Raw genomic sequence first — 26,353 nt, 5'->3', positions numbered from 1 at the left:
TTCAGGTGTTCAGTAAAGTGATTTGGTTATATTTATATTTACGTGTGTATATATTTTTCCAGATTATTTTCCACTATAGGTTATTACAAGATGTTGAATATAGTTCCATGTGCTACACAGTAAATCCATATCACTTACTTATTTTATGTATAGGAGTTGTATCTGTTAACCCCATGCTTGTAATTTATCCTTCCCTACCCCTAGATTCCTATCCAAATTTAAATAGCATTTTTAGGGGGAGTGCTCTCTGCCTATTATCTCTGCCTTATCACTTCCTGCTCATAATTCCAGAGCATTCTGACCTCTGCCCCATCAGTCTACTAAAATTTCTCTTGCAGGCCTCATGTATGACTCCTGTTACATCCAGTGAAGGCCTTCTAGTCCTTAATTTTACTTAGGATCTTAATATCTCTGTGGAGTTGACATTCTTGATCATACTTCCTTTTAAACTTTCTCCTTTGTCTTTACCGACACTGTCCTCTCCTGCCTCTCATACTTTTTTCTTGTCTCCTGTCATACTCCTTTCCCATCTTGCTGCCTATTTTTAAGTGTCTGTTGCGCGGCGGGGGTCTGCCTTCTACAGTTCCCACAGCTGTGTCTCTGCCTTCTAATGAGTCTTAATTATATTCCTTTCACCTGTGTGGTTCCCCACCTGATTGCCGCACAGTTGTCTCACCTGAACTCATCTCCTTCACTGTTACTACCTTTTGTCTTATACTGCTGCTCCACAACTCTGTCTCACTGAATGAACGGCACCACCTCCTTTCCCCTCCTCGAAGTTATTTTTCTTTTACACCCTCCTGCTTCATTGCCGTAGCCCAGGCCTTGATCATCTCTCACCTGGCCTATGCAACCTACAGACTTGGCCTCTCCAAGCAGTCCTTCCCACTACCACCCAAGTGGGTTTCTAAAACAGGGTACTGATTATATAACTTAAGTCATTCCTCTATTTAGTGGCTCCATGGTCTCCATAAGTGTAAAGCCTATAATCCCAGTACAGCTTATAGGATCCCCTTTATAGTCTAATAATTGCCAATGATTATTGACGATCTCGTCTTCTACATATGGCCAGAGCAGACTATCAATACTTGTTCCTAGAATAAGCTATGCTTTTGCAAGTCACTTTATCTTTGCATATTCTATATCAATTTCTAGGATTCACCCCTCTCCCCACAACTGTGAATTTCACCTATAGTATTTCAACTCTTCTTCAAAAAGCACACCTCTGAGGAATCCTTTCTAGATCTTTTCCAATGAGCTACCTGTTTCCCTTCTCTGGATGTTGCCTTATAGTGTGATGATGTCTTTCCCCAGTTTTTCTCCTCCAGTAGATTATATGTGCTTGGAGAACAGGCACCTGAGTATTCCCAGGTATCTAGCCTATGTTGAACTATTGACCTGTGGTTTATTGCTTTTACATTATATCCACTTGCCCAGCTGTGATTTCCATGAAGGCAAAGGCCTCATCCAATTCTTGCTTCTTCAATGAGAAGCAGTGCTCACATCTCAGCAAAAGTTAATTGAAGCAAGTTGTGTTGAAGGAGATTTAAGGGAATTCAAGTTAAACAATGAAAGTTAACAATGAATGTACTATTTCTAAATTAAAAAAAAAGAAAACTCAAACATAGAGTAGTACTGAAATATAATGACAATATCTATTGTAAATATGTGCATATTTTATTATATAAATATATATTACTTAGATATATCTGCCATAGGATTTTAATTTTATTGAAAGCCTATGATATGTACAATGTGATGCTAGATATTAAGAGAATAAAAGGAGTTGAAATGAGTATCTATTGGCATATTAGAAGGTGTAGGAAAATCTCCATATATTCTTTTGAAATAACCTGTGAAACATTTTTGTCATAACTCTGAACAGAACAGTTCTCAGCATCTACCTGTGGGTGTTCTCTTAAAACACTACACTACTTTTCTCATGAGTTTCTTGATAGGTTAAAATAAAAGGACTTGAGAAAAAAAAGGAACCTACTGCCGTAACATATTTGGGTATACATCTGAATATATAGTTTTCTTTTCCTTTTTCCCTTCCCTTTTTCTCCTTCCCTATTATTATATTTAGTATTACATATTGAGAAAAAGGTGGACTTCACTGGTGGCTCAGACAGTAAAGCGTCTGCCTATAATGTGGAAGACCTGGGTTCGATCCCTGGGTCGGGAAGATCTCCTGGAGAAGGAAATGGCAAGCCACTCTAGTATTCTCGCCTGGAAAATCCCATGGATGGAGGAGCCTGACAGGCTACAGTCCATGGGGTCGCAAAGAGTTGGACATGACTGAGCTACTTCTCTTCACTTCACATTGAGAAATAGACGTGAACTTCTCAATATATATTATATATAAAATATTGATATATATTGTATATCTGTATTTTCTTTTATTTATTTATTTAACTGAAGGATAATTGCTTTACAGAATTTTGTTGTTTTCTGTCAAACCTCAACATGAATCAGCCATATGTAATGCATATATCCCCTCCCTCCCATCTCCCTCTCTATTCTACCCCTCTTGGTTGATACAGAGCCCCTGTTTGAGTTTCTGGAGACATATTGTATATCTGTAGTTTCTATTGGTACACAAACTTCTGAGCAGCTGAACATTTGATATTTGATATTTATACGGTTTTAATTTAACATCAGTGGGAAGCTCTTGAGTACTACTTCACCCACAGTGATCTGGCAGTGCACTTGAACTAGAACTCTGTATAATTCAGGATCCTTTGCTTCTTAACCTACATATTAGACCCTGATCTCTCTTGTTGTTTGATTTAATGAAAGATTTTAGAAGTGCTTTGTAAAGAGCTTCTGAGTTCTTATTTGATGTTTAATAGCATGGCCTAATTTTTGCCTAATAAGTATTTGGTACATATATATATTAATTTATTTTTTTATTGAAGGATAATTGCTTTACAGTTTGGCATTTATTTTAAATTGAGACTCTCTTCCAATGAGGAAGACTCTCTTCCTCATCTGAGATTTATGAAAGTGGTTCTCAGAAATGTTTGATTGTTGGTGGTGGTTCTAGGAATTTAATGAGACATTAAGCACCTGAAACTCAAAGAGGATGGGGCCATTAAGTGATTTTTAGTGCATTTATAGAGTTGGGTAACCACCATGACATTCTAATGTATAATATTTCCATCTCCCTTAAGAGAATCCACGTTTAGTCATTCACCATTCATACCTCTAGCTCTGTGTTTGCTCGTGCTCAGTCATGTTGGCTGTCTGCGACCCCATGGACTGTAGCCCACCAAGCTCCTCTGTCCATGGGATTCTCCAGGCAAGAAAACTGGTGAGGGTTCTTACTTCCTCTTCTAGGGGATCTTCCCAATCCAGGGATCAAACCTGCATCTCTTGCGTCTCCTGCATTGGCAGACAGATTCTATACCACTAGAGCCACTTGGGAAGCCCAGTTATTGTTAATGGAAACCTCGAGAAAATCATGTACTATAGTATGTATCACTCCTTTTTATTTTTTTTATTGCCAAACAAGTAATTTTCCATTGTATGACAGTTTTACATTTTGTTTATCCATTCATTAGTTGATGGACATTAGGGTTGTTTCCATTTTTGGGCTGTTAAAAATAATGCTTCTGTGAAGATTCATGTGAAAGTTTTTGGATAGGATATGTTTTCAGTTCCCAGGAGTGAAATTGCTGAGTTAGGTGGTAAATCTGTTTACTATTTTACAATATGGCAAACTGTTTTTCAAACTGACTCCACCCATTTTACATTCCTACCAGTAAATATGAAGGTTCCAGTTTCTTTGCTTCATCAGCAACACTTATTATTATATGTCTTTTAATTATGGAATATAAAGTGGTATCTTGTGATTTTGATTTGCGTTTTCCTAATAAATGATGTCAGGCTTCTTTTTATGTGCTTATTGGACATTTGTATATATTCTTTAGTGAAATATGTATTCACATCTTTTACCCATTTAAAAAAAAGATCACTCATCTTTCTTTTTTTTTGGTAGGCTATACATTTTATCAGTTACACCGAATTGTCGCCCAAACATTGTACATGAGGGTCATTCATTTTTTTTTATTGTATTGTAAAAATTCATTAAGTATTCTCAACACCAGTCTCTTATCAGATATATGATCTACAGATAATTTCTCTAAGTTTATGTCTTGTCTTACACTTTGTTCATAGTATCTTTTGAAGCTTGTAAATTTTTAATTTTGATGATGTTAATTTATCTTTTTATTTCCTTTTATCATTCATGCTTTTGGTGTATCTGAGAAACCACACCCTAATCTAATGTCATGTTTGTTATAGTTTTACATTTATGTCTATGATCCATTTTAAGTTAGTTTTTGTATGATGTGACGTGAAGGTCCTCAGTTATCTTTTTTGCATGTGGGTATTTAGCTGTTTCAGCATCAATTTTTGAAAAGACCATTCTTTTCCCCTGAAATTGTTTAGCATATTTGTTGAAAATCAATTGGTCATAAATGTAAGGGTGTAAGTGGTTATTTATTACTGTATTTACTCCTTATTCTAAGTCTAGATTTCATAAGGCCTAATTTTAATAATTATAAGTATAGAACATTAACACAAATACATTTCTTCTAAATGCAGCTGTATTTTTATTGCAATTACTTTGTGTGCATAATGTGACTTATGTGTAGTTTATAAAGATTATCATGGGTTTATATAGAAGTTAAAACATTTTCCCCATTTCTGTGGGATAATACCTTAAAAAAAAAGAAGGTTTTTCTTGTTGGATTTGTTCTGCCAAGAGAGCCCACAAGTTTCAGACTCTTACATCACTCAAGTAGTTGCTTGTGTAGTCTTTTGAGAAAAATTAAACCAAGATATCTTAAGTGATTTCCATGCAAAATTAATGCTTCCCTTGATTTCTGCCAAATGCTGTGATGCATTTATGCAGCAGATGCCAGAAAGTTTAGAACTTGTATTTGGAAAGGATTCAGAATTTTAAGACAGAAAGCATTTGTGCCTGGGGCAGTGTAATGACCCCACCTGTGTCTTTTTCTTGTCTTCTGGGTGTTTTCATTTTGTGTCCAGAAAGGCCCATGCAGATCCTTCTTCTATTTTTAAATCTATTTTTATGAAACACAGTTTTAATTTTACAAGACCAGATCTCATTCCAAGTTTCAAATATGTGTTCTTCAGCATAGAATGTTTTGACAGATACCTAATGGCCTAGCACTTTAACATCCATTTTTTCAGGCATAGATTCAGAGAATCAGAGCCATAAAACCATACTGTAATTAGTCACCATCAGATGCTGTGTAAATTTATTTTTCATATATCTATATGCTAGGTTAGCTGCTTTTTTGTTCTGTTATTTTAATGACTAGCTCAAACTGTTAATAAACCACTGAAATAAATGGAACATACTTAGTTGTGGGGTTTATTAGCTTAAGGCTTTATTTATGGTCTAAGAGGAAGAGCAGAAACAAACCAGTATTTATTGAGTGCCTACTGTATTCCAAATACTGTCCCAGATAACGTTTACATCCCTAATCTCATTTAATCCTCACAGCCCCTCATTGTTGGTATTATTATCCCAGTTTTAGAGATGAACTTTAAACAAGCCAGATAATGATACTTTATAGTATTTGTGTGGGGTCTTTCATATCACAGTTCTAAATGATCATCTGACTTTTGGAGATGTTCAGTTATTAAAAAAAGAGAAACTGTCATAATTTATCCCTAGTGTTGAAGAGTTTAGGGTAGAAAGAAAAGGCACACCAGATATTTCTCAACTTTTTGTACATATTAACTGTGGTAAACATACTGAACAGAGATAGGTAAACAATACAGAATACATTCATGTGGAGGTGAAGGTATTATAATGCTCAGATAAAAATGGTATTGGAATAATTAGATATCCATGTGTTAAAAAAAGAGCCTTGACTTCATCCCACATGTAAAAATAATTCAAATAGATCATAGACTAATTGTAAAACTTAAAACTGTAAAATTTCTAGGAGAAAACAGAATTTCTATGACCTTGGGTTAGGCAAAGATTTTTTAGATGTAATATTTAAAAATTGCTAAATAGGAGTTCATCAGAATTTAAAACACCTATATTTGAAAGACTTTTAAAATGAAAAAGCAAGCAGCAGACTTGAAAAATATTTGCCAAACATATGTCTGATAAAGAACTTATATCCGGAATATCTAAACACACACACACACACAGAAGTCGCTCAGTCGTGTCCGACTCTTTGCGACCCCATGGACTGTAGCCCACCAGGCTCCTCGTTCCATGAGATTTTCCAGGCATGAATACTGGAGTGGGTTGCCGTTTCCTTCTCTAGGGGATCTTCCAAGAATATCTAAAGAACTCTCAAAAAAGAAAGTAGTAGAAAATAAACAACTAAGTAAGAGACACTTCACTGAAGAAGAGACATGGAAGGCAAATAGTACATGGAAAGAGCTTCAATATCATTAGTCATTTAGGGAATGGAAATTAAAGTCACAGTTCCAGTGCATACCTGTTAGAATGGCTTAAAAAAAAGCTGATACTACAATTGCTGTCAAGAATATGAAGTGATTGGAACTCTTATACATGCTGATAGGAGTGCAGAATGGAACAACCACTTTGTAAACAGTTTTGCAGTTTCTTATAAAGTTAAGCATACATTTCCCAATTTCATTTTTAAGTATTTAGCCAAGAGAAATAATGACTTATTTTTACCAACACAAAAAAAGCCAGAAATCCACAAAGCAATATTTGTAGTGCTTTATTTATAATCACCTCGAACTGGAAACAACTCACTATCCTGAATTTGGCAAGTGGATAAACAAAATGTGGTATATCCATATAGTGGAATGTTATTCAGCAACAAAAAGGAATGGACTACTGACATATACAGGCTTCCCTGGTGGCTCAGTGGTAAAGTATCCACCTACCAATGCAGGAGACACGGGTTTGATACCTGGGTCAGGAAGATCCCCTGAAGAAGGAAGTGGCAACCCACTCCACTGTTCTTGCCCAGAGAATCCCTCAGACAGAGGAGTCTGGCCGCCTACAATCCACAGGGTCACAAAAGAGTTGGATACAACTTAGTGACTAAACAACAACAGCAACAACAGCTGATACATACAACAACTTAGATACAACAACTTAGATTCTAAGTTAAAGAAGCAAGGCTCAAAAGGCTTCGTACGGTATGCATGTGTGCTAAGTGCATTCAGTCGTGTCCAGCTCTTTGAGACCCCATGCTCTGTAGCCCACCAGGCTCCTCTGTCCATGGGATTCTCTGGGCAAGAATAATGGAGTGGGTTGCCATTTGCCCTCTTCCAGGGGATCTTCCTGACCGAAGGATCGAACCCATGTCTCTTAAGTCTCCTGCATTGACAGGCAGGTTCTTTACCACTGTAGTACTGGAAAAGCTTAACTATCGGGAAGTAAAAGCAGTTAATAGTTGCCAGTTGTTGAAGTTGGGATTGTGAAGCATTTTCTATAAAGAGGCAACACAAGATAAGTTTTGGAGTGGTCGAACTATTCATTTGTCAAAAGTCACAGTACTGCACATTTAAAAAGAAGAATTTCATTGTAAGTATGTTAGGCCCCAGTAAACTTTACCTATCTTACTGCCTATCTACCCATCAGAAGTCTAGACATAGGCACTCCAGTGTTGATGTGGTGTCTCTAATGTCATCAAGGACCAGGGCCTTCTGTTTGTTGCTTTAAGATGCTCTTGAGCCCAGAATCATATCCTCTCTGGCAGAGGAAGGAGTAAACAAGAAGAGGTGAAGAAGGGTCTGCAACCTTCCTTTAGAGACTTTTCCAGAATTCTTTAATACCCTTCCATTTACACCGTGTTGGTCAAAGTATAATTGCCATATTTCATCACATGTATCTACAAGAGGCTGGAAATTGCAGACTTGGAGAAGAAAAGAGAATGGATGTTGGATTATGTATCTAACAGTATCAGTCACACTGCTGATAGCTTCTAGCTGTTGCAGTGTTTTGTAACACTAAAGTTAAGTATCCTGGATCTTCCTCTGGGTTGCTTTATATCCTGAAGTTGCAGAGTGCCTTTCTATTGTTCCCTGTGTACTGTTCCCAAACTCTTATTTGAGCTTACATTTTGCTGATTGGTAGTTCCTAAAATTTAGTGGATGCAGTCTTATTTTAGGCACTGGGTTCAACAACTCTGAAAACTAGGGTTTGGTAATGCTAAATAGTTAATTAAGTTCCCAAGAAACTCTTAGGGAGAAGACATGCATAGGTTATTAAAAAAAAAACAAAAAACTTTATTTGGAATAAATCATAAATATTTGACAGTAAATGCTGGCTACTTGAAACCTATACAAATGTCAGTTACATTTCATTGTATATTGGTTATACCTCGATTAAAATTGATGCCTGAAATGCTTAGATAGGGAGTGAATTTCTTACATTAATTATTGAGGACCTGCTATGGATTATGTTCCTGTTGTGTTCAAGATATTTGATAGAACCTAGACATTTGTTTGGAGAAGGAAATGGCAACCCTTATGGATTATGTTCCTGTTGTGTTCAAGATATTTGACAGAACCTAGACATTTGTTTGGAGAAGGAAATGGCAACCTACTCCAGTATTCTTTCCTGGGAAATCCCATGGACAGAGGAACCTGGTGGGCTGTAGTCCATGGGGTCATAAAGAATTGGGCAGGACTGGGCTTCCCTGGTGGTGCAGAGGTTAAAGCATCTGCCTGCATTGAGGGAGACCTGGGTTCGATCCCTGGGTCGGGAAGATCCCCTGGAGAAGGAAATGGCAACCCACTCCAGTATTCTTGCCTGGAGAATCCCATGGACAGAGGAGCTTTGTGGGCTACAGTCCACAGGTCGCAGAGTTGGATACGACTGAGCGACTTCAGTTTCACTTTAGCAAGTAAGCGACAAAGAAAGACAAGACGTAAAAAGATTTAAAACAAACAAAGAAAAAACAGAGCCTTTACTCTAAAGGAGCTCTTCTTGGATAAAAAATAGATGGCAATGAAACATGTAAAATATCATGTAGGAAACGAGTTGCCAGTCCAGGTTCGATGCACGATGCTGGATGCTTGGGGCTGGTGCACTGGGACGGCCCAGAGGGATGGTATGGGGAGGGAGGAGGAGGAGGGTTCGGGATGGGGAACACATGTATACCTGTGGCGGATTCATTTTGATATTTGGCAAAACTAATACAATTATGTAAAGTTGAAAAATAAAATAAAATTAGAAAAAAAAATAGATGTCAATATGTGTAATTGCAACTTATGTGATTGGTGTTATAATGTGGGAATTAGAATTAGAAGGCAATGTGTGAATCTGGGTAGAATTAGTTTACATCTTTTTCAAAATTGTTGGGGATGTTCCAAGTTGTTTACATTTCCATGTAAGTTTTAGAGTCAGCTTACTCAGTTTCTAATTCCAAGGAGACTCTGCTGGAATTTTAATTGAGATTGTATTGAATTTAAAAATTAATTTGGGCACAAATGAAATCTGAACAGTGTTGACTCCGTTAATACAGTGTATCTTCTCGTTTGTGTTGATCTTGTTTCTCTCAGAAATGTTTTATGGTTTTTAGTGTACAGATACTACACATTCTTGACAGATTCCATATTTATTCTTGCTGTTATAAATATTATGTCATAATTTCAGTATCCAGTTGTTTGTTGCTAGTCAATAGAAATAAAATTGATTTATGATTATTTATCTTGTATCCTGTGACACTGTTAAACTCACTTATTAGTTCTAGTAGCAATTTTGTGGAGAAGGCAATGGCAACCCACTCCAGTACTCTTGCCTGAGAAATCCCATGGACAGAGGAGCCTGGTGGGCTACAGTCCATGGGGTCGCGAAGAATCAGCCACGACTGAGCGACTTCACTTTCACTTTTCACTTTCCTGCATTGGAGAAGGAAATGGCAACCCATTCCAGTGTTCTTGCCTGGAGAATCCCAGGGACGGGGGAGCCTGGTGGGCTGCCATCTATGGGGTCGCACAGAATCAGACACAACTGATGTGACTTAGCAGCAGCATTTTTGTAGATTCTTTGGATTATCTATATAGATGATCATGTGATATCCTAATAAAGACAGTTTTATTTCTTGTTTCCAGTCTGTAAGCCTTTAATTTCTTTTATCTACCTTATTGCACTGGCAGGCAACTCTAGGATAAAGAAATGGTGAGGGTTTGAGATCACTGCTTTGTTCTCCAGCCTTTCCCCATGAAGTATATTAACCTGTGAAAGTGAAAGTAAAAGTGTTAGTTGCGCTGCCCTGTCTGTCTCTTTGCAACCCCATGGACTGTAGCCCACCAGGCTCCTCTGTCCATGGAATTCTCCAGGCAAGAATACTGGAGTGGGCAGCTATTCCCTTCTCTAGGGGATCTTCCTAACCCAGGGATCAAACCCAGGTCTCCTGCATTGCAGGCAGATTATTTACCACCTGAACTACCAGGGAAGCATATTATCTATAAGTTTTTCATAAATGTCCTCTCTCAGGTTGAGCAAGTTCCATTCTATTTCTAGATTACTGAGAGGTTCTTTTTTCTTTTGTTTTATCACAAGTGGATGTTGAATTTTTATGGCAAAACCACTATAATGTTGTAATTAGCCTCCAATTAAAGTAAATACATTTTAAAAAACAATAGAAAATAAATAAAAAGGAAAAAAAGCTTATTTTACATCAGTTGGGATGATCTGATATCTTTTTCTTAGTCTTTTGATATGTGTATTATATGGTTTAATTTTCAGTCCTTACCATCTTCCTTTTCATTCTGGGTTAAATAACACTTAATCATGACATGATATTAGTTTTGTACACTGCTGTTTTGTTAAGGATTTTTGTGTCTGTGTTCACTGGGGATCTATAGTTTTCTTGTAATGACTTTGGTTTTGGCATCAGGGCCATATAGAGTGAGTTGAGAAGTGTTCCCTTTTCTGTTTTCTGGAAGAGTTTATATAGAGTTGGCTTCCTTCTTCCCTCCTTCTCTCCCTCCCTCCCTCCCTCCCTCTCTCCCTCTTTGGCTCAATATCAGATTTTTTTTTTTCAGTTTTGAGATACAATTGATATGAAACACTGTGTAAGTCTGAGGAATACAGCATGTTGATTTGACTTACATGTGTCATGAAATGATTACTACAGTAAGTTTAGTGAATATTCATCATCTCATGTAGATGCAAAATTAAAGAAATAGAAAATACTTTTTTTCCTTGTGACGAGAACACTTAGAATTTACTCTCTTAACAACCACAGTTTTAATTGTATACATCATCTTGTACACTGCCTCCCTAGAGCTTAGTTTATCTTACAGCTGAAAGTTTGTACCTTTTGACTGTCTTCATCCAGTTTCTCCATCCACTCCTCCCCACCCTTCTAGCTCTATTAGTTTGTTTATTTTTTAAATATAATTTGCTACAACATTATATTAGTTCCTGCTACACAATGTAGTGATTTAATATTTCTTTATATTTCAAAATGATCATCAGGATAAGTCTAGTGAACATCTGTCGCCATACAATGATATTGTCTAATTATTGACTGTATTACCTAGACTGCACATTTCATACTCATGATTCATTTATTTTGCAACTGGAAGTGTGTATCTTTGAAAATTTTTTTAGATTTATTTTATTGAAGTATAGTTGATTTACAGTGTTAATTTCTGCTGTACAGCAACATGATTCAGTTTTACACATATATACATACTTACTCTTTTCCGTTATAGTTTATCATAGGATATTGAATATAGTTCCCCGTCCTATACAGCAGACCTTGTTGTTTATCTGTTCTCTGTATAGTAGTTTGCGTCTGCTCATCCGTCAACCACGAGTCTGTTGGCTGTGCCTGTGAGTCTGTTTCTGTTCTGTAGGTAAGTGCATTTGTGTCATATTTTAGATCCCACATAAAATGATGCATACGGTATATTTCTTCCTCTTTCTGACTTAGGACGTTTGTATCTCTTAACCTCCCCCACCTCTTTGTCTCCTACCCCCACTTCCTCCCCTCTGGCAAACACCCGGTTTCTTCTCTGTATTATGACTCTGTTTCTGTTTTGTTGCGTTTGTTCATTTGTTTTGCTTTTTAAGTTGCACATGTAAGTGAAATCATACAGTGTTTGTCTTTCTCTAACTTATTTCACTTAGTATAATGTCCTCTAGATCCATTCACGCTGTTGCAAATGGCAAGATTTCTTTTTTTTTTTCATGGCTGAGTAATGTTCCCGTTGTATGTATATGTGTGTGTGTGTGTGTGTAATGTTCCACTGTATGTATGTTTGTGTATATATCTGTGAGTATGTGTGTAATGTTCCATTGTATGTATGTATGTATATGTGTGTATACACATATCTTCTTCATCCATTCATCTGTTGATGGGCACTTGGGTTGTTTCCATATCTTGTCAATTGTAGATAATGCTGCAGTGAACATTGTTGCTGTTCAGTCACCCAGTTGTGTCCAGTTCTTTGTGACCCATGGACTGCAGCACACAAGGCCTCCCTGTCCCTGACCATCTCCCGAAGTCTGCCCAAGTTCATGTCCATTGTATTGGTGATGCCATACACCCTCTTCTCTTTCTGCCCTCAATCGTTCCCAGCATCAGGGATTTCCCAGTGAGTTGGGTGTTTGCATCAGATGAACAAAATACTGTAGGTTCAGCTTTAGCATCAGTCCTTCCAAGGAATATTCAGGGTTGATTTCCCTTGAGATTGACTGGTTTGATCTCTTTGCTGTCCAAGGAACCTTCAGGAGTCTTCAACACCGCAGTTGGAAGGCATCAGTTCATTGGTGCTCTGACTGCTTTACAGTTCAGCTCTCACAACCATACGTGACCAATGGGAACATGCTGCTGCTGCTGCTAAGTTGCTTCAGTTGTGTCCGACTCTGTGCGACCCCAGAGACGGCAGCCCACCAGGCTCCCCCGTCCCTGGGATTCTCCAGGCAAGAACACTGGAGTGGGTTGCCATTTCCTTCTCCAATGCATGAAAGTGAAAAGTGAAAGTGAAGTCGATCAGGTTGTCTACTTGAAAGTTATACAGTCGTGTCTGACTCCTAGCGACCCCATGGACTGCAGTCTACCAGGCTTCTCTGTCCATGGGATTTTCCAGGCAAGAGTACTGGAGTGGGGTGCCATTGCCTTCTCCGAATGGGAACGTAAGAGTGTGTATATCTTTTCAAGTTAGGGTTTTCTTTTTCTTCAGATAAATACCCAGGAGTGGAATTGATGGATTCTATGGTAGTTCTGTTTTTAATGTTTTGAGGAATCTCCATACTGTTTTCCACAGTGGCTGCACCAGTGTACATTCCCACCAACACTGCAAAAGGATTCCTTTTTCTCTACATCCTTGCCAACACTTGTTGTTATTATTTCTTTTAATGTTCACTTATCTTTGGCTGTGCTGGGTCTTCATCTCGTTGTTGTGTGGGCTTTCTCTAGTTGCAGCGAGTGGGGGCTATTCTCTAGTTGTGATGTGCAGCTTCCTGTTGCAGTGGCTTTTTTTTTGTGAAACACAGGCCCTAGGGCTTGTGGGCTTCGTAGTTGCTACTCCCAGACTGTAGCACACAGGCTCAGTAGTTGTGGCACACAGGCTTAGTAGTCCTGTGTCATGTGGGATCTTCCTGGATCCGGGATTGAACCTGCGTCTCCTGCATTGGCAGACAGCTTCTTTACCACTGAGCCACCAGGGAAGCCCTTGTTGTCTTTTTGATAATAGCCATTCTGACAGGTGTGAGGTAGTATCTTATTGTGGTTTTGATTTGCATTTCCCTGATGTTGAGCATCTCTTCATTTCTCTGTTGGACATCTATATTTCTTTGGAAAAATGTCTATTCATATCTTCTTCCCATTTTTTAATCAGGTTATTTGTTTTTTCAGGATTGAGTTGCATGAGTTCTTTGTGTATTTTGAATATTAATCCCTTATCAGATACATCTTTGCAAAAACTTTTTCCTATTCAGTAGGTGGCCTTTTCTTTAAGGTGTTAATGTCTTTCTTAAATGTTTGATAGAATTCAACAGTGAAGTCATTCTTAGTGCAAAGATTTTCAGCTATGTACTTAGTTTTTTTTAATCATATAGGAATATTCTAGGTATTATTTCTTGAGTGAACTTTTCTGGTTTGTCTTTTAAGGAAATTTGTCCATTTGATCTAAATTATTGAATTTATTTATGTAAATTCATTCATAAAATTTCCCTATTATTCTTTGAATGTGGATAAGTTCTACAGTTATATCTTTTCTTTCATTCAAGATGCTGGTGTTTGAGGTTGTCTCCAATTTCTGCTTTTTAATCATTCCACCTAGAAATTCTTTAATTTTACTAATCTTCTCAAATAACCAGCTTTTGGTTTCTCTCCTGATTTGTGGTTTTCTGTTTTATTCATTTGTATTCTCATTTCCTCCCTTCTGCTAGTTTTAGTTTTAATATTCTCTCCTTTTATCTAGTTTGAATTTTAGGTCATTGATTTGAGGCACGTCTTTTTTTCTTTTCCTCTGTGCTCAGTCTTAGTCAAATACCATGAATTTCGATATATTGTATTTTCATGTTTTTTGAAGTCAGAGTATTATCTAATACTCCTTATGAAATTTTGACTCATGGATTATTTAGAATTGTATTTATTAATTTCAGATACAGTTCTGTATTGATCATTTATTTAGATTCATTTTTTGGACAGTGTGTATACTTTTATGGTTTCTTTCATTTTAGTGTATTTAGATTTGTTTTAACGGCTCAGAATGTGGTCTATCTTAGTGAATGTTCAGTGTGTAAAAGGTGTAAAAGAATACACGTCCAGTTGTCGGGTGAAGTGTTATATAAATGTTAATTAGCTCAACTTGTCTGGTAGAATTTCTGAGGTCTTCTGTGCTGCTGCTGCTAAGTCGCTTCAGTCGTGTCTGACTCTGTGCGACCCCATGGACTGCAGCTCACCAGGCTTCTCCGTCCATGGGATTCTCCAGGCAAGAACACCGGAGTGGGTTGCCATTTCCTTCTCCAATGCATGAAAGTGGAAAGTGAAAGTGAAGTCGCTCAGTCGTGTCTGACTCTTAGCGACCCCATGGACTTCAGCCTACCAGGCTCCTCCATCCATGGGATTTTCCGGGCAACAGTACTGGAGCGGGGTGCCATTGCCTTCTCCAGGTCTTCTGTAGTCTTACTGGTTTTTTCTTTCTGAGGTGGGGGGAGGTCTACTTGTTCTATTAGTCACTGAGAGGAGTGTTGAAGTGTTCAGCTGTTAAGTATGGATTTGGTACTTCTTTTATTTCTATTAAGTTTGCTTTCACATTATACAGAGTGAAGTAAGCCAGAAAGAAAAACACCAACACAGTATACTAACGCATATATATGGAATTTAGAAAGATGGTAACAATAACCCTGTGTACGAGACAGCAAAAGAGACACTGATGTATAGAACAGTCTTATGGACTCTGTTGGAGAGGGAGAGGGTGGGAAGATTTGGGAGAATGGCATTGAAACATGTATAAGATCATGTATGAAATGAATTGCCAGTCCAGGTTCGATGCACGATACTGGATGCTTGGGGCTGGTGCACTGGGACGACCCAGAGGGATGGTATGGGGAGGGAGGAGGGAGGAGGGTTCAGGATGGGGAACACATGTATACCTGTGGCGGATTCATTTTGATATTTGGCAAAACTAATACAATTTTGTAAAGTTTAAAAAAAAAAAAAAAAAGGTATGATTGACCCAGCAAAAAAAAAAAAATAAAGCTCTGTTATTAGGGACATATGCATTTAGGATTCTTATATCTTCTTAATATTTCATATCTTACATTTTCTTAATATTTTATATTTTATATCTTCTTGATCTTTTGACTCTTTCTCATAATGAAAATTTCCTCTTTGTCTCTAGTTTTATTCATTGTTTTCAAGTTCACTTTGACATTAATATACTCATTCTAGCTTGTTTTGATTATGTTATGGCACATCTTTTTCCATCCTTTTACTGTTAAATGATTAATGCTGCTGCTGCTAAGTTGTTTCAGTCGAGTCCGACTGTGCGACCCCATAGACGGCAGCCCACCAGGCTCCCCCGTCCCTGGGATTCTCCAGGCAAGAATACTGGAGTGGGTTGCCATTTCCTTCTCCAATGCATGAAAGTGAAAAGTGAAAGTGAAGTTGCTCAGTTGTGTCCGACTCTTAGCGACCCCATGGACTGCAGCCTACCAGGCTCCTCCATCCATGGGATTTTCCAGGCAAGAGTACTGGAGTGGGGTGCCATTGCCTTCTCCAACATGGTTAATAAGACTTTATATTTAAAGATTTTTGTGTGTTTTTTATATATAAACACACATTTTTATATATTTCTATATATAAAAATATAGACTCTGCTGAATTTTGATTTTATCTAATCCAATCTGACAGTCTTTTCCTTTTAATTAGAGTTTTTATGCCATTTCCAATTAATGTGATGGAATTTCTAGTTATTGATGAGGTTGGATTTAAACCCACCATGTTGTATTTGTTTTTATATTTATATTTATCCCACTGTTCTTTTAAATTATCTTTTACTGTTTTGGCCAGGGAAGTCCCACATCATTCTTTTTTACTGACCAGTTTTTTTCAGTATATTTTCTGGTGTGTGTTAAATAACAATATATTACCACATGTAATTTAGAAATTAACTTGCATATGTAGTGGGTATATAATGTTCAACAGTTGTGCTGATCAGAGTGTATAGTCAGTTGTTTGGAAACTACTGCTTTAGAGGGTCAGAACTAAGAACTTTGACATTTGAAGTCGAATTTGCACTTGCGCTTTGATTTCATGACAGCACAATTTGGATGGTTGACTTTATTGCAGTGGGAAAACTCATTTACATACCACACATTTTATTTAAAAAATGTAAAAAACATTAATTAGATTTATATGCTTAAAAGGTCAAACAGTCTTTGTGAACTCTTTTGTATTTTAAAATCCTTTCTTTTTTATAAATGAAAATCTCCCTTTTTTTCTTTTTTTAAGGACTGTGAGGACCTGGGAAGTTGAAAATCCAAAGAAGCAAAAAAGCGTGTTTAAACCGCGGACAATGCAGGGTAAAAAAGTAATTCCTACCACGTGCACATATAGTAGAGACGGAAGCCTCATAGCAGCTGCTTGTCAGAATGGAAGCATACAGATCTGGGACCGTAATTTGACAGTAAGTCAAGGATATTTAAGTCCTCTTTTCTGAGAAGAAAGCCACCTTAAAAAGACAAACATCACGTTAAAATATTATGAAGGTCAATTTCCTGAGTTTAGCCCTAATTTAAACTTCAGTGTTAGTTGATAAAACATTGGGCCTCTGCAGTAAACAGCATTTTAGCAAACATTCCAACTCAGTATTTTCCAATTTGTATTATATTTTGTTTTTAACATAAACTCAATCTTTTGGTATAAAATATAAAAAATATAGTATAGTTTATTTTATGACATTTCAATATACTTGGATTTGAAAGTGAAGAATTTGACAGTGATGTAAAACAAGACTAAGCAGAGAACTAGAAATACCCTTTAAAAGAGGTGAGAAAACCATGAAATAACCAGGGTGATCCATAAGTTGTTGAGCAGTTACTTCTGTAGTAATTTAAATAATAGTTTGACATTCCATGACATTCCATTTGAATAAGTTTCAGATTTTTTTTTTCCATTTTAAGTCATTATTAGAATAAAATAAATTTTGGAATTGAAAGGGATCATAGAATTCTATAACCACAGAAAGAATGAATAAAATAATGAATAGTCTTTGGTTAATTCTGTGTATTACCAATAAGCTTTGAAAAGGGGTTTGTTGCATGTATAGATGGTAAAACAAGGATTTTTAACTGGAGTTATTCTAGATTACCAATGTTAAAATGAAAATCTACACTAATGTTAAGTAAAAGTTGATTATCTTATTTTAATAAAAGGTGCTGGTAAAATTATTAATTCAATAAATATTTATTATCTGTGCTATATTCAGGCACTATTCTGAAGACTGGAACTACTGTAGATGATCCAAAATTCCTGCCTTCATAGAGTTTACATTCTTTTTATTTTTAACAATTATAAAAATAATATTCTTTCAAATAAAATTGCCCATCAAGCACTTTCATTTTGAAAGGGACCCCAAGAAACAGTTGTCTTTTCAGGCAGATGGAGTTAAAGTCAGTTTTTTGGGAATAGGTAAAAAGTAACGATAGAGAAAAAAGAATCCATGTTGATAATGCTGGAAATATCTTTGGCATTTTCTGTTTGTCAGATCTTTTTATTTCTGTTTTCATCTCCACTATAAACCCCATAAAGCTTCATAACAGCTCAGAGATTTTAAAAATCCTTTGAATTGTAAACTGAGTTTTAACTAAGCAATAAATTTTTTAGTAACTGGCTTTCATCGTCTCTGAGTGCTGTTAACATAGAAAATGTAAAAGTTTTCTGGACTAGCTTTAATAGTGATGTGTTTAGTATGTGTGTATGTATATATGCATACATACACATATATGTGTGTATACATATATACATGCTTTTCATGGGCTTCTCTGGTGGCTCAGACATTAAAGAATCTGCCTGCAATGTGGGAGACCTGGGTTCGATCCTGGAGTTGGGAAGATCCCCTGGAAGAGGGCATGGCAACCAGCTCTAGTATTCTTGCCTAGAGAATCTCCATGGACAGAGGAGCCTGGAGAGCTACAGTCCACGGGGTTGCAAAGAGTCAGACACAACTGAGCGACTAAGCGTAGTACATGCCTTTTTTTTAGAAACCATAGTTTCTAAGTTGAATATAGTTTTTAAAGGTTAGCCTTGCATCTCTCTTAAAATAATTAGTATATCTCATGTTCCCTATTTTGTAGAAAAGAAAATCTTTTAAGCCATTGTTCTAATCAGAATCTTTGATTCTGTTTAGTCAAACTTTAATAATACATTGAATATAGAGCTTATTTTACCACATTATATTCATTACATTTCTTCATATTCTTAAATTTGCATGTGTATGTGTCACCTGAAGAAAAATCAAATTAAGAGGAAAAAAACTTGTTAGGAAACCCAGTTCGATTAAAAATAGATTTTAAAAATTCTTAATTATTACTTCAGCAATAATAAATCATGTAGAGGGAAACACTAAAGCTGAGATAAGAAAAGCTAATAACAGTAATTTTTCCCACACAGTAGCCAAAGAATTACATGGCAAATAATGCTTCATACATATGTTTTGTGACAAGTAAAGCTATCATAATTGCTATATTTTATCATGGAATTCTCATTAGACCAACTTGAACTTCAGCAAATTAAATGAAATGTATCTCTTTTCTTAGAAGTAAAGTGTCTGTCAGTGATAAATTTCTGTATTCCCAAGGCCTACCTTTATTCTAGAAATTTGCTGGCTGCTAGTATAGCCACTAGCTACATTTGACTATTTCAATTTAAAAATAATTAAAATAGGACAAAATTAAAATTTCAGTTCCTCAGCCATACTAGCCATTTACTGGACAGCACAGATAGAGAACATTCTCATCATTGCAGAAAGTTCTGTTGGACATTGTTGCTCAAGAGGAGTGTTTGTTTGCCCGGCATCGCTCTCAAGTCATTTGATGCTGGGTTGTTTTTGAATTGAGAGGAAGGCCACTTCAGAGGAGCTTCTCCTGGTCTGTGCTGCCTCCCCAGTTCCTCACTCTCCATTCACCAGCTTGCATGTGAGCAGCAGCAAGGAGGCCAGTGTTCAGTTGGCAGGAAGTGAGGGAAGTGCAGAGTATGGGGAGATGGTGTTGGAGAGGTAACAGCATGCCGCCAGACTCAGGACCCCTGCAGATGCTGAACCTCCAGGCTCCACATTCTTCTCTTAGGTGTTCACATGACTTTCACCCTTCACCTTTTTCAGCACTTTGGTCAAATGCTGTCTTTTCAGCAAGGCCTTCCTTGACTCCACACTATATACAATTGCAGCCTTCACCCCACCAGTGGCACTCTCTCCCTCTTATTTTCTTCCATAGTGCTGATCATCACCTGGCATACTTATACAGTATATAAAAATATAAAATATACAGTACTTATACAGTATATAAATATACATATACAGTATATAAATATATATTTTTTACTTGTTTATTGACATTGTCAGTTTATTTCTAAGAAGTCTTAAAAATAGTAGCATAAAGAACTATCTATGTTATATGAAAACCTAGTAAGTCAGAGATATGAGAGGGAGAATGGGAGCTATTGAGGTCCACAAATACATAATTTTAGATGTATCTTTAATGATGTAGAAACACATAATCTGTATTAATATAGATGGATTTTAAAACGATGTTTCATGTCTCTCTCAAGTATAATTTCTGGCGTTTAAAATATTCCAGCTTGGATAGTCTTATGAATACCCAGTGATGACTTCCATTCACATAAAAAAACCTACTGAACTCTTGGGACATATTTTGCTAGAAACAGTGTTAGTGCTCTTTAGTATGAATCAAGAATTGACACTATGCCAAATTCTTTACCAAAAGAACATGGTGTGCTTCCTTGTATTGCAACCATTATTTGTAGACTAAGATTGTAGCAGGAAAATGAGGACCCATTATATTCATGGAGTTTTGCCTTCCCTAGAACAGGTGATGGGAGGGAATAATATTTGAAGTTTGGTTTGGCAATAGGGTACTACCAGAAACTTGACCCACTCTCCATCTGACTACCTCCTACTGCTCCTTTGGCCTGCAACCCCAGTCCGGATTCTGGGGCTATCCCTTTTAGAAACATGACCACACACTACAACCCCTTACCAGGAAAGCCTCAAGCCTGTGAGACACTGCAGAGACATTTCTCCAGCTTGGTGGTTGGTCAGTGCCCACATTCTCTCAGCCATGCTAGAGAAAGTTGGTTTGGTTCAGAGAAAGGTGGGGCAAGGACTAGTGATCACACCAGGAGATAAGCTTCTGAGCAAATAAGCCCCTGGTGAGTAAGAGAACAGATGTGAAGGAGAAAGAATATGAAAAATAAAGTCACCAGTAGTGGCTTGAGTCCAGTGTTCCACAAATCTTTAAATGTCTCCAATCACCTTCAGGGCTTCCCAGGTGGCTCAGTGGACAAAGACTATGCTGGCAGTGCAGGAAACGTGGGTTCGACACTCCAGTATTCTTGCTGGGAAAATCCCTTGCACAGAGGAGCTGGCAAGCTGCTGTCTGTGGGGTCACAGAGAGTTGGACACGACTGAAGTGACTGAGCATGCAAACATGCGGTCACCTTCAGATGACCCAAGTTAAGATTAGGTTGACATTTGGCCTTCTACACCTTCCCCTTTATTAATATATTATATATACATACACACACAGAGTAAAACATTTTGTTTTTATAATAGAGAATTTACAGTTTCCTTTTTTTTTTAATTTGGTAAAGAATCCGCCTGCAGTGCGGGGGACCTGGGTTCGATCCCTGGGCTGGGAAGATCCCCTGGAGAAGGGGACGGCTACCTACTCCAGTATTCTGGCCTGGAGAATTCCTTGGACTACAGTCCATGGGGTCGCAAAGAGTTGGACATGATTGTGCGACTTTCACTTTCACTTTTTAAATTTGAGAGTATAACATGGACAACCTTGTAATAATAGATATGGTTCTAATTGGATTTTTCAAAATTTCTTTATTAACGGGAAGCATAATTTTACAAAAATAAAATATATACTTTTCAAAAAATTGTTACTACTATTATGAGTAGTTGTATCTCTACTCTCATTAGCCTATTCCTACCCATTATGCTTATAAATTGGGCTTCCCTGGCTTATAAATTACCTGCAGTGTATCCTTCTGTAGTTTTCTCCATAGCTCTATTTCTGTTGGTTTGTCTAGCTAGATGTGGCTCTGTAAAAAATATAAAGAAAGTCTTATTAAAAATTCAAATATAGATTTTTTGTCTTTTCAATTAGGCCTAATAGTTGGAGTTTAGAAAATAATATGGATACCTAGAAGTCTACTGTGTAGTTCTATAGCATATTTTGTAAATGACACCCGAGACATACAATTACTCTGCACATTACCTGGGACTTTCTGTCCATCAGTCCTGAGTTTCCTAAGCTCTCTATACCCTCCTTTTCCTTATTCATGAAATGAGGGCATGATCCCCACCTTGTCCAGTTATTTTGAGGATTGTATTAGGTATATATTTAAAGCATCCAGAACAGGGCTTGCACATAGCAGGTTTTAATAACTGTTTGTCTTATTCTTTCTTTTTTAGCTCCTAGGGGATTTGCAGTTTTTGTAGAATTGGCAGAGTTAGATCTCAGGGTGCAGTTTAACAATGTCTGGGAAGTGTCATGAATTTGAGCATAGCAGACGCTTTGGTGGTTAAAAGTATGGTTTAGGAAGATAAGAATATAGATCCCTGCTAGAACCAGTCATTCAATGTATGGAAATAAAATCACCATCAATAAACAAAAACGTTATGTATCCAGTGATTAGTGTGCTTTGGTAGTTATGAATTATAATTATTTTTAAAATAAACATTCAAGAGAAAGCATATGACTTACAACTTATGCCATAGTGTTTTTAACATGCATATTTTTTCAAAGCTCACTTTTCAAAAAATGTGTCATTGATTCAAAACACAAACCATCAATACTGTGAAATTACTTGCAAGCCCTAAAGTTAAGCTGTAATTTGTCAATTATTTTAATGGAAGCTTTAAAGTTTTACTTATAATGCTCTTGTAAAATGTCACATATTTGGGGGAGCAGTATTAATAAAAATGAGAATATGCTAGTTTTGAAAAAGTTAGGTTAAAATTATCCTTATTTTTTGAAGTCAGGAGAATGATTGAATTTAAGACTTCTAGTTAAATATGGTAAGTTAAACAGATTCATTCAGTTCTGTTTCTTCCTAAAACCCCATTAAAATGACAGAAAAGGTATTTTTAAAGCATAAACCCATACAATCAACGAGAATTAGAGATGACAGCCAAAAAGAGAAGTCAAGACACTTTTGGAAACTAGAAACCAAATGTGTGAGTGGTCACTGACTTGGCCAACTGGAGAAAGCTGAAACCTTAGCTGGGCTTGGGAAAGCCTATAAAAGATGAACTGGCTTATCCTGCAGTTCTCTTCCTACCCTAGACTGAAGAGTTACTTTTAGGGTGGTCTGTCAGAGAGACTTCATACTCCAAGCAAAGCTGAGATAAGGTGTAAATCTTCATAGAAGGCTGTGTTTCATCTCCTCCTCTGTTGTTATTGCCATTGTTATTATTATAGCATTTACTGAATACTTACTTTGAGTTAGGTAATATTTTAAGTACTTTACATGTTTTACTTCATTTAATCCTTACAAAAATCCTTACAAAAGTACTATTACTATCATTATTTTACAGATGAGGAAACAGCTTATAAGTGGCAGAACTAGGATCCAGTGCTAGGCAGTCTGGAGCAAGTGCTTATACCAAAGGTCAGCAAACTGTGGCCCACGTGCCACATCTATTTTTGTACGACCTGCAAGCTAAGAAAGATTTTTTTTTGTTTGTTTTTAAATGGTTGTGTTGTTTTTCTGTGGTTATTGTAACAAATTTACCAAAACCTTAGTGGCTTGAAATAGCACAGACTTCTTATGTCAGTTAGAAGTCTCATTGATGAGTCAGTTCTAATGATGTAGATGAACCTAGAGCCTATTATACAGAATGAAGTAAGTCAGAAAGAGAAAGACAAATACTGTATATTGACGTATATATATGGAATCGAGAAAGATGGTCCCGATGATCCTATTTGCAGGGCAGCAAAGGAGACGCAGACATAAAGGACAGACTTTTGGACACAGTGGAGGAAGGAGAGGGTGGGATGATTTGAGAGAGTAGCATTGAAACATTATACATTACCATATGTAAAATAGATAGCCAGTGAGCATTTGGTGTGTGACTCAGGAAACCAAAAGCTGATGCTCTGTGACAACCTAGAGGGGTGGAAAGTGAGAGGAAGGTTTAAGAGGGAGGGGATATATGTATACCTATGGCTGATTCATGTTGATATATGGCAGAAACCATCACAATATTGTAAAGAAATTATCCTCCAATTAAATATAAAATGAAATTTTTTAAAAAGTTATATTAAAAAAGAGTTTCATTGAACTCAAAATCAGGGTGTTGGCAGGACTGTATTCTCTTTTGGCTGGCTTTAGGGGAGAATCCATTTCCTTGCCCTTTCCAGCTTCTAGAAGCTACCCATATTCCTTGGTTCATGGCTGCCTTCCTCCATCTTCAAGGTCAACAATAGTGAGTTTGAGTCTTTTTCACATCACAAAACCATGACCTTCTCTTTCGCTTCCCTCTTCCACTTTTAAAAACTCTTGTGCTTACATTATATCTCCTTGAATAATTGCCATGTTTTAAGATCAGTTGATTATCAACATTAATTCAGTTTGAAATCTTGATTTCCCTTTGCCTGGTATGATAACATATTCACAGGTTCCAGGGATTACGGGGTGGAAATCTTTGTGGGGGACATTGCTCTGCCTGCCACATGGTTCATAAGAAAAACAAAATAAAAATATTTCATGACACATGAAAATTATGTGAAATTCAAATTTCAGTGTCCATGAATAAAGCTTAATTAGAACATCCTTGCTCGTTCATTTTTATATTATCTGTGGCTGCTTTTACACTGTAATAGCAGAGTTGAGTAGTTATAGCAGACTACATGCCCCTCAAAGCCTAAAATATTTACTGTCTGGTCCTTTATTGAAGAAGATTTTGACCCCTACAGTGTTTCTAGTCAGGTTTTTAGTATCTTACTCATATTTTAATGAATAGACAAGGATCACCAGATATTTTAAGAAATCAGCTAACAAGAAATGCAGACACTAAAGCAATCTCAGAGGGGCGAGAGACAAGGTAGGAAACAAGATTAATTCGATAAAAAGTTCCTATATTTAATATTCTCAGAGAGAAGAGAGAATATTACAGCCTTGAAACTTAAAGGATAATATTGCAAAAAGCCTTTGTACACTTGGAGTTCAAGGAAAAACTCTTAGAAAACAGGGTAAAGCCATGGTAGTACTGAAGTGAAGTGAAGTGGCTCAGTCGTGTCTGACTCTTTGTGACCCCACGGACTTTAACCTACCAGGCTCCCCCATCCATGGGATTTTCCAGGCAAGAATACTGGAGTGGGTTGCCATTTCCTTCTTCAGATAGTATTGAAAGATATAGTCAAAGAAATCTAGAAAAGAGTGTAAAATAGAAAGAAAAGATAGACTTAAGGGTCAGTTCAAGGCTCAATATTTGACCAGAAAGTTTTAGAAAGAGAAAATATAGAGGAGAGAGGATGGATGCAATTAGGTAAGAAATAATAATTACTGGCCTTCTCCTACCCTGCCCCCTAGTCCTCCACCAAAGTTTCAGAACTGAAAGTAATTTTTTTTTTTCTGGGTAAGAATTGTTCATCAAGTGCTCACCACAGTGAATGAAGACTCGCATCAAACCAGGCATCATGAAATTTCAAGACACCAGGTTAATAGAGAAGATCCTAAAAATTCACAGAGTTAGAAATAGGAAACATGTAAGAGAAGAATATTGGGGCCGGATTATTTAGGATGTTGATAAGACAGTTGGTCAACATGTGTGAGATCCTGGTCTCTTAGCTCAGTAGGGAAGAAATGAAGAGCTCAAGGGGGTGATACATGGAGGGAAGATTGAGAGGTCACATCATTCATTCCACAAAAGTTATCCACTCCTCCTCTGGCCCAACTACTAGTCTAGGTTCTGGGGGTACCACAGTGAACAAAACAGACATTCCATCCAGTTTGCTTTCAGAGGCCCTGAAGAAGCTGGAAAATTGGTATTTTGAAGATATATCAGAAAACATTGTACACTCTCTTTTTAAAGAATTTTTTTTAAAACGACTATCTAAGCACCAAATTCAGCTGTCTTTTTCACAGTCTGTGTTGTCCTTATTGACAGTATCACTCTTTGCAACAAACTTTTCTCCTGCTAACTGCCCTCTTGCTCAGGTGACAAGGCAACCTTGACACGTGTGACAGTCACCACCTTCTGGTTCTTATTATCCTCCGCCTCCTTCATGGGCTGTGTTTCCCAAAGAGGACATCATCTTTCCTAGTCTCCTGTCAGGCAGATGACCTGTTTCAAGTTCAGTTGTCATTACTTGCTGTGACTCCAGTCTGTCTCTTAGTTCCATCCTATACATTCTTCTGTACTCTGAAGGCACGCACCTCCCCTTGTCTGTGAGACAATCCCACCAAGAATTAAGCTCAAAATACCCTGAACACTACTCCTCTTCTCCTTTAGAAGTCACCCTTCCTTTTGACTTTGCTATTTTTCTTAATTTGTATTTCCATTTAGAACTTCAAAATATTCTGTCTCCTATATATTCTATGTTTTAGTGTACCTCACATCTGCCCCCCCCCACTTTCTTCTCCTTTGCCTTCACTCT

General features: G+C 37.1%; 1 protein-coding gene across 1 annotated transcript in view; it reads left to right on the top strand.

Moving 5' to 3' along the window:
* WDR70 (WD repeat domain 70) overlaps positions 1-26,353 on the top strand; it is a 287,174-nt gene that overhangs the window by 170,099 nt on the left and 90,722 nt on the right. Inside the window, exon 10 of the mRNA XM_019983020.2 lies at positions 16,956-17,130. Coding sequence (XP_019838579.1) covers positions 16,956-17,130 — 175 coding nt within the window. The remainder of the gene's footprint in view (positions 1-16,955; positions 17,131-26,353) is intronic.

This window comes from Bos indicus, chromosome 20, assembly GCF_029378745.1.
Source record: "Bos indicus isolate NIAB-ARS_2022 breed Sahiwal x Tharparkar chromosome 20, NIAB-ARS_B.indTharparkar_mat_pri_1.0, whole genome shotgun sequence".
NCBI lineage: Eukaryota > Metazoa > Chordata > Mammalia > Artiodactyla > Bovidae > Bos > Bos indicus.
This window is presented reverse-complemented; position numbering and strand designations above follow the sequence as displayed.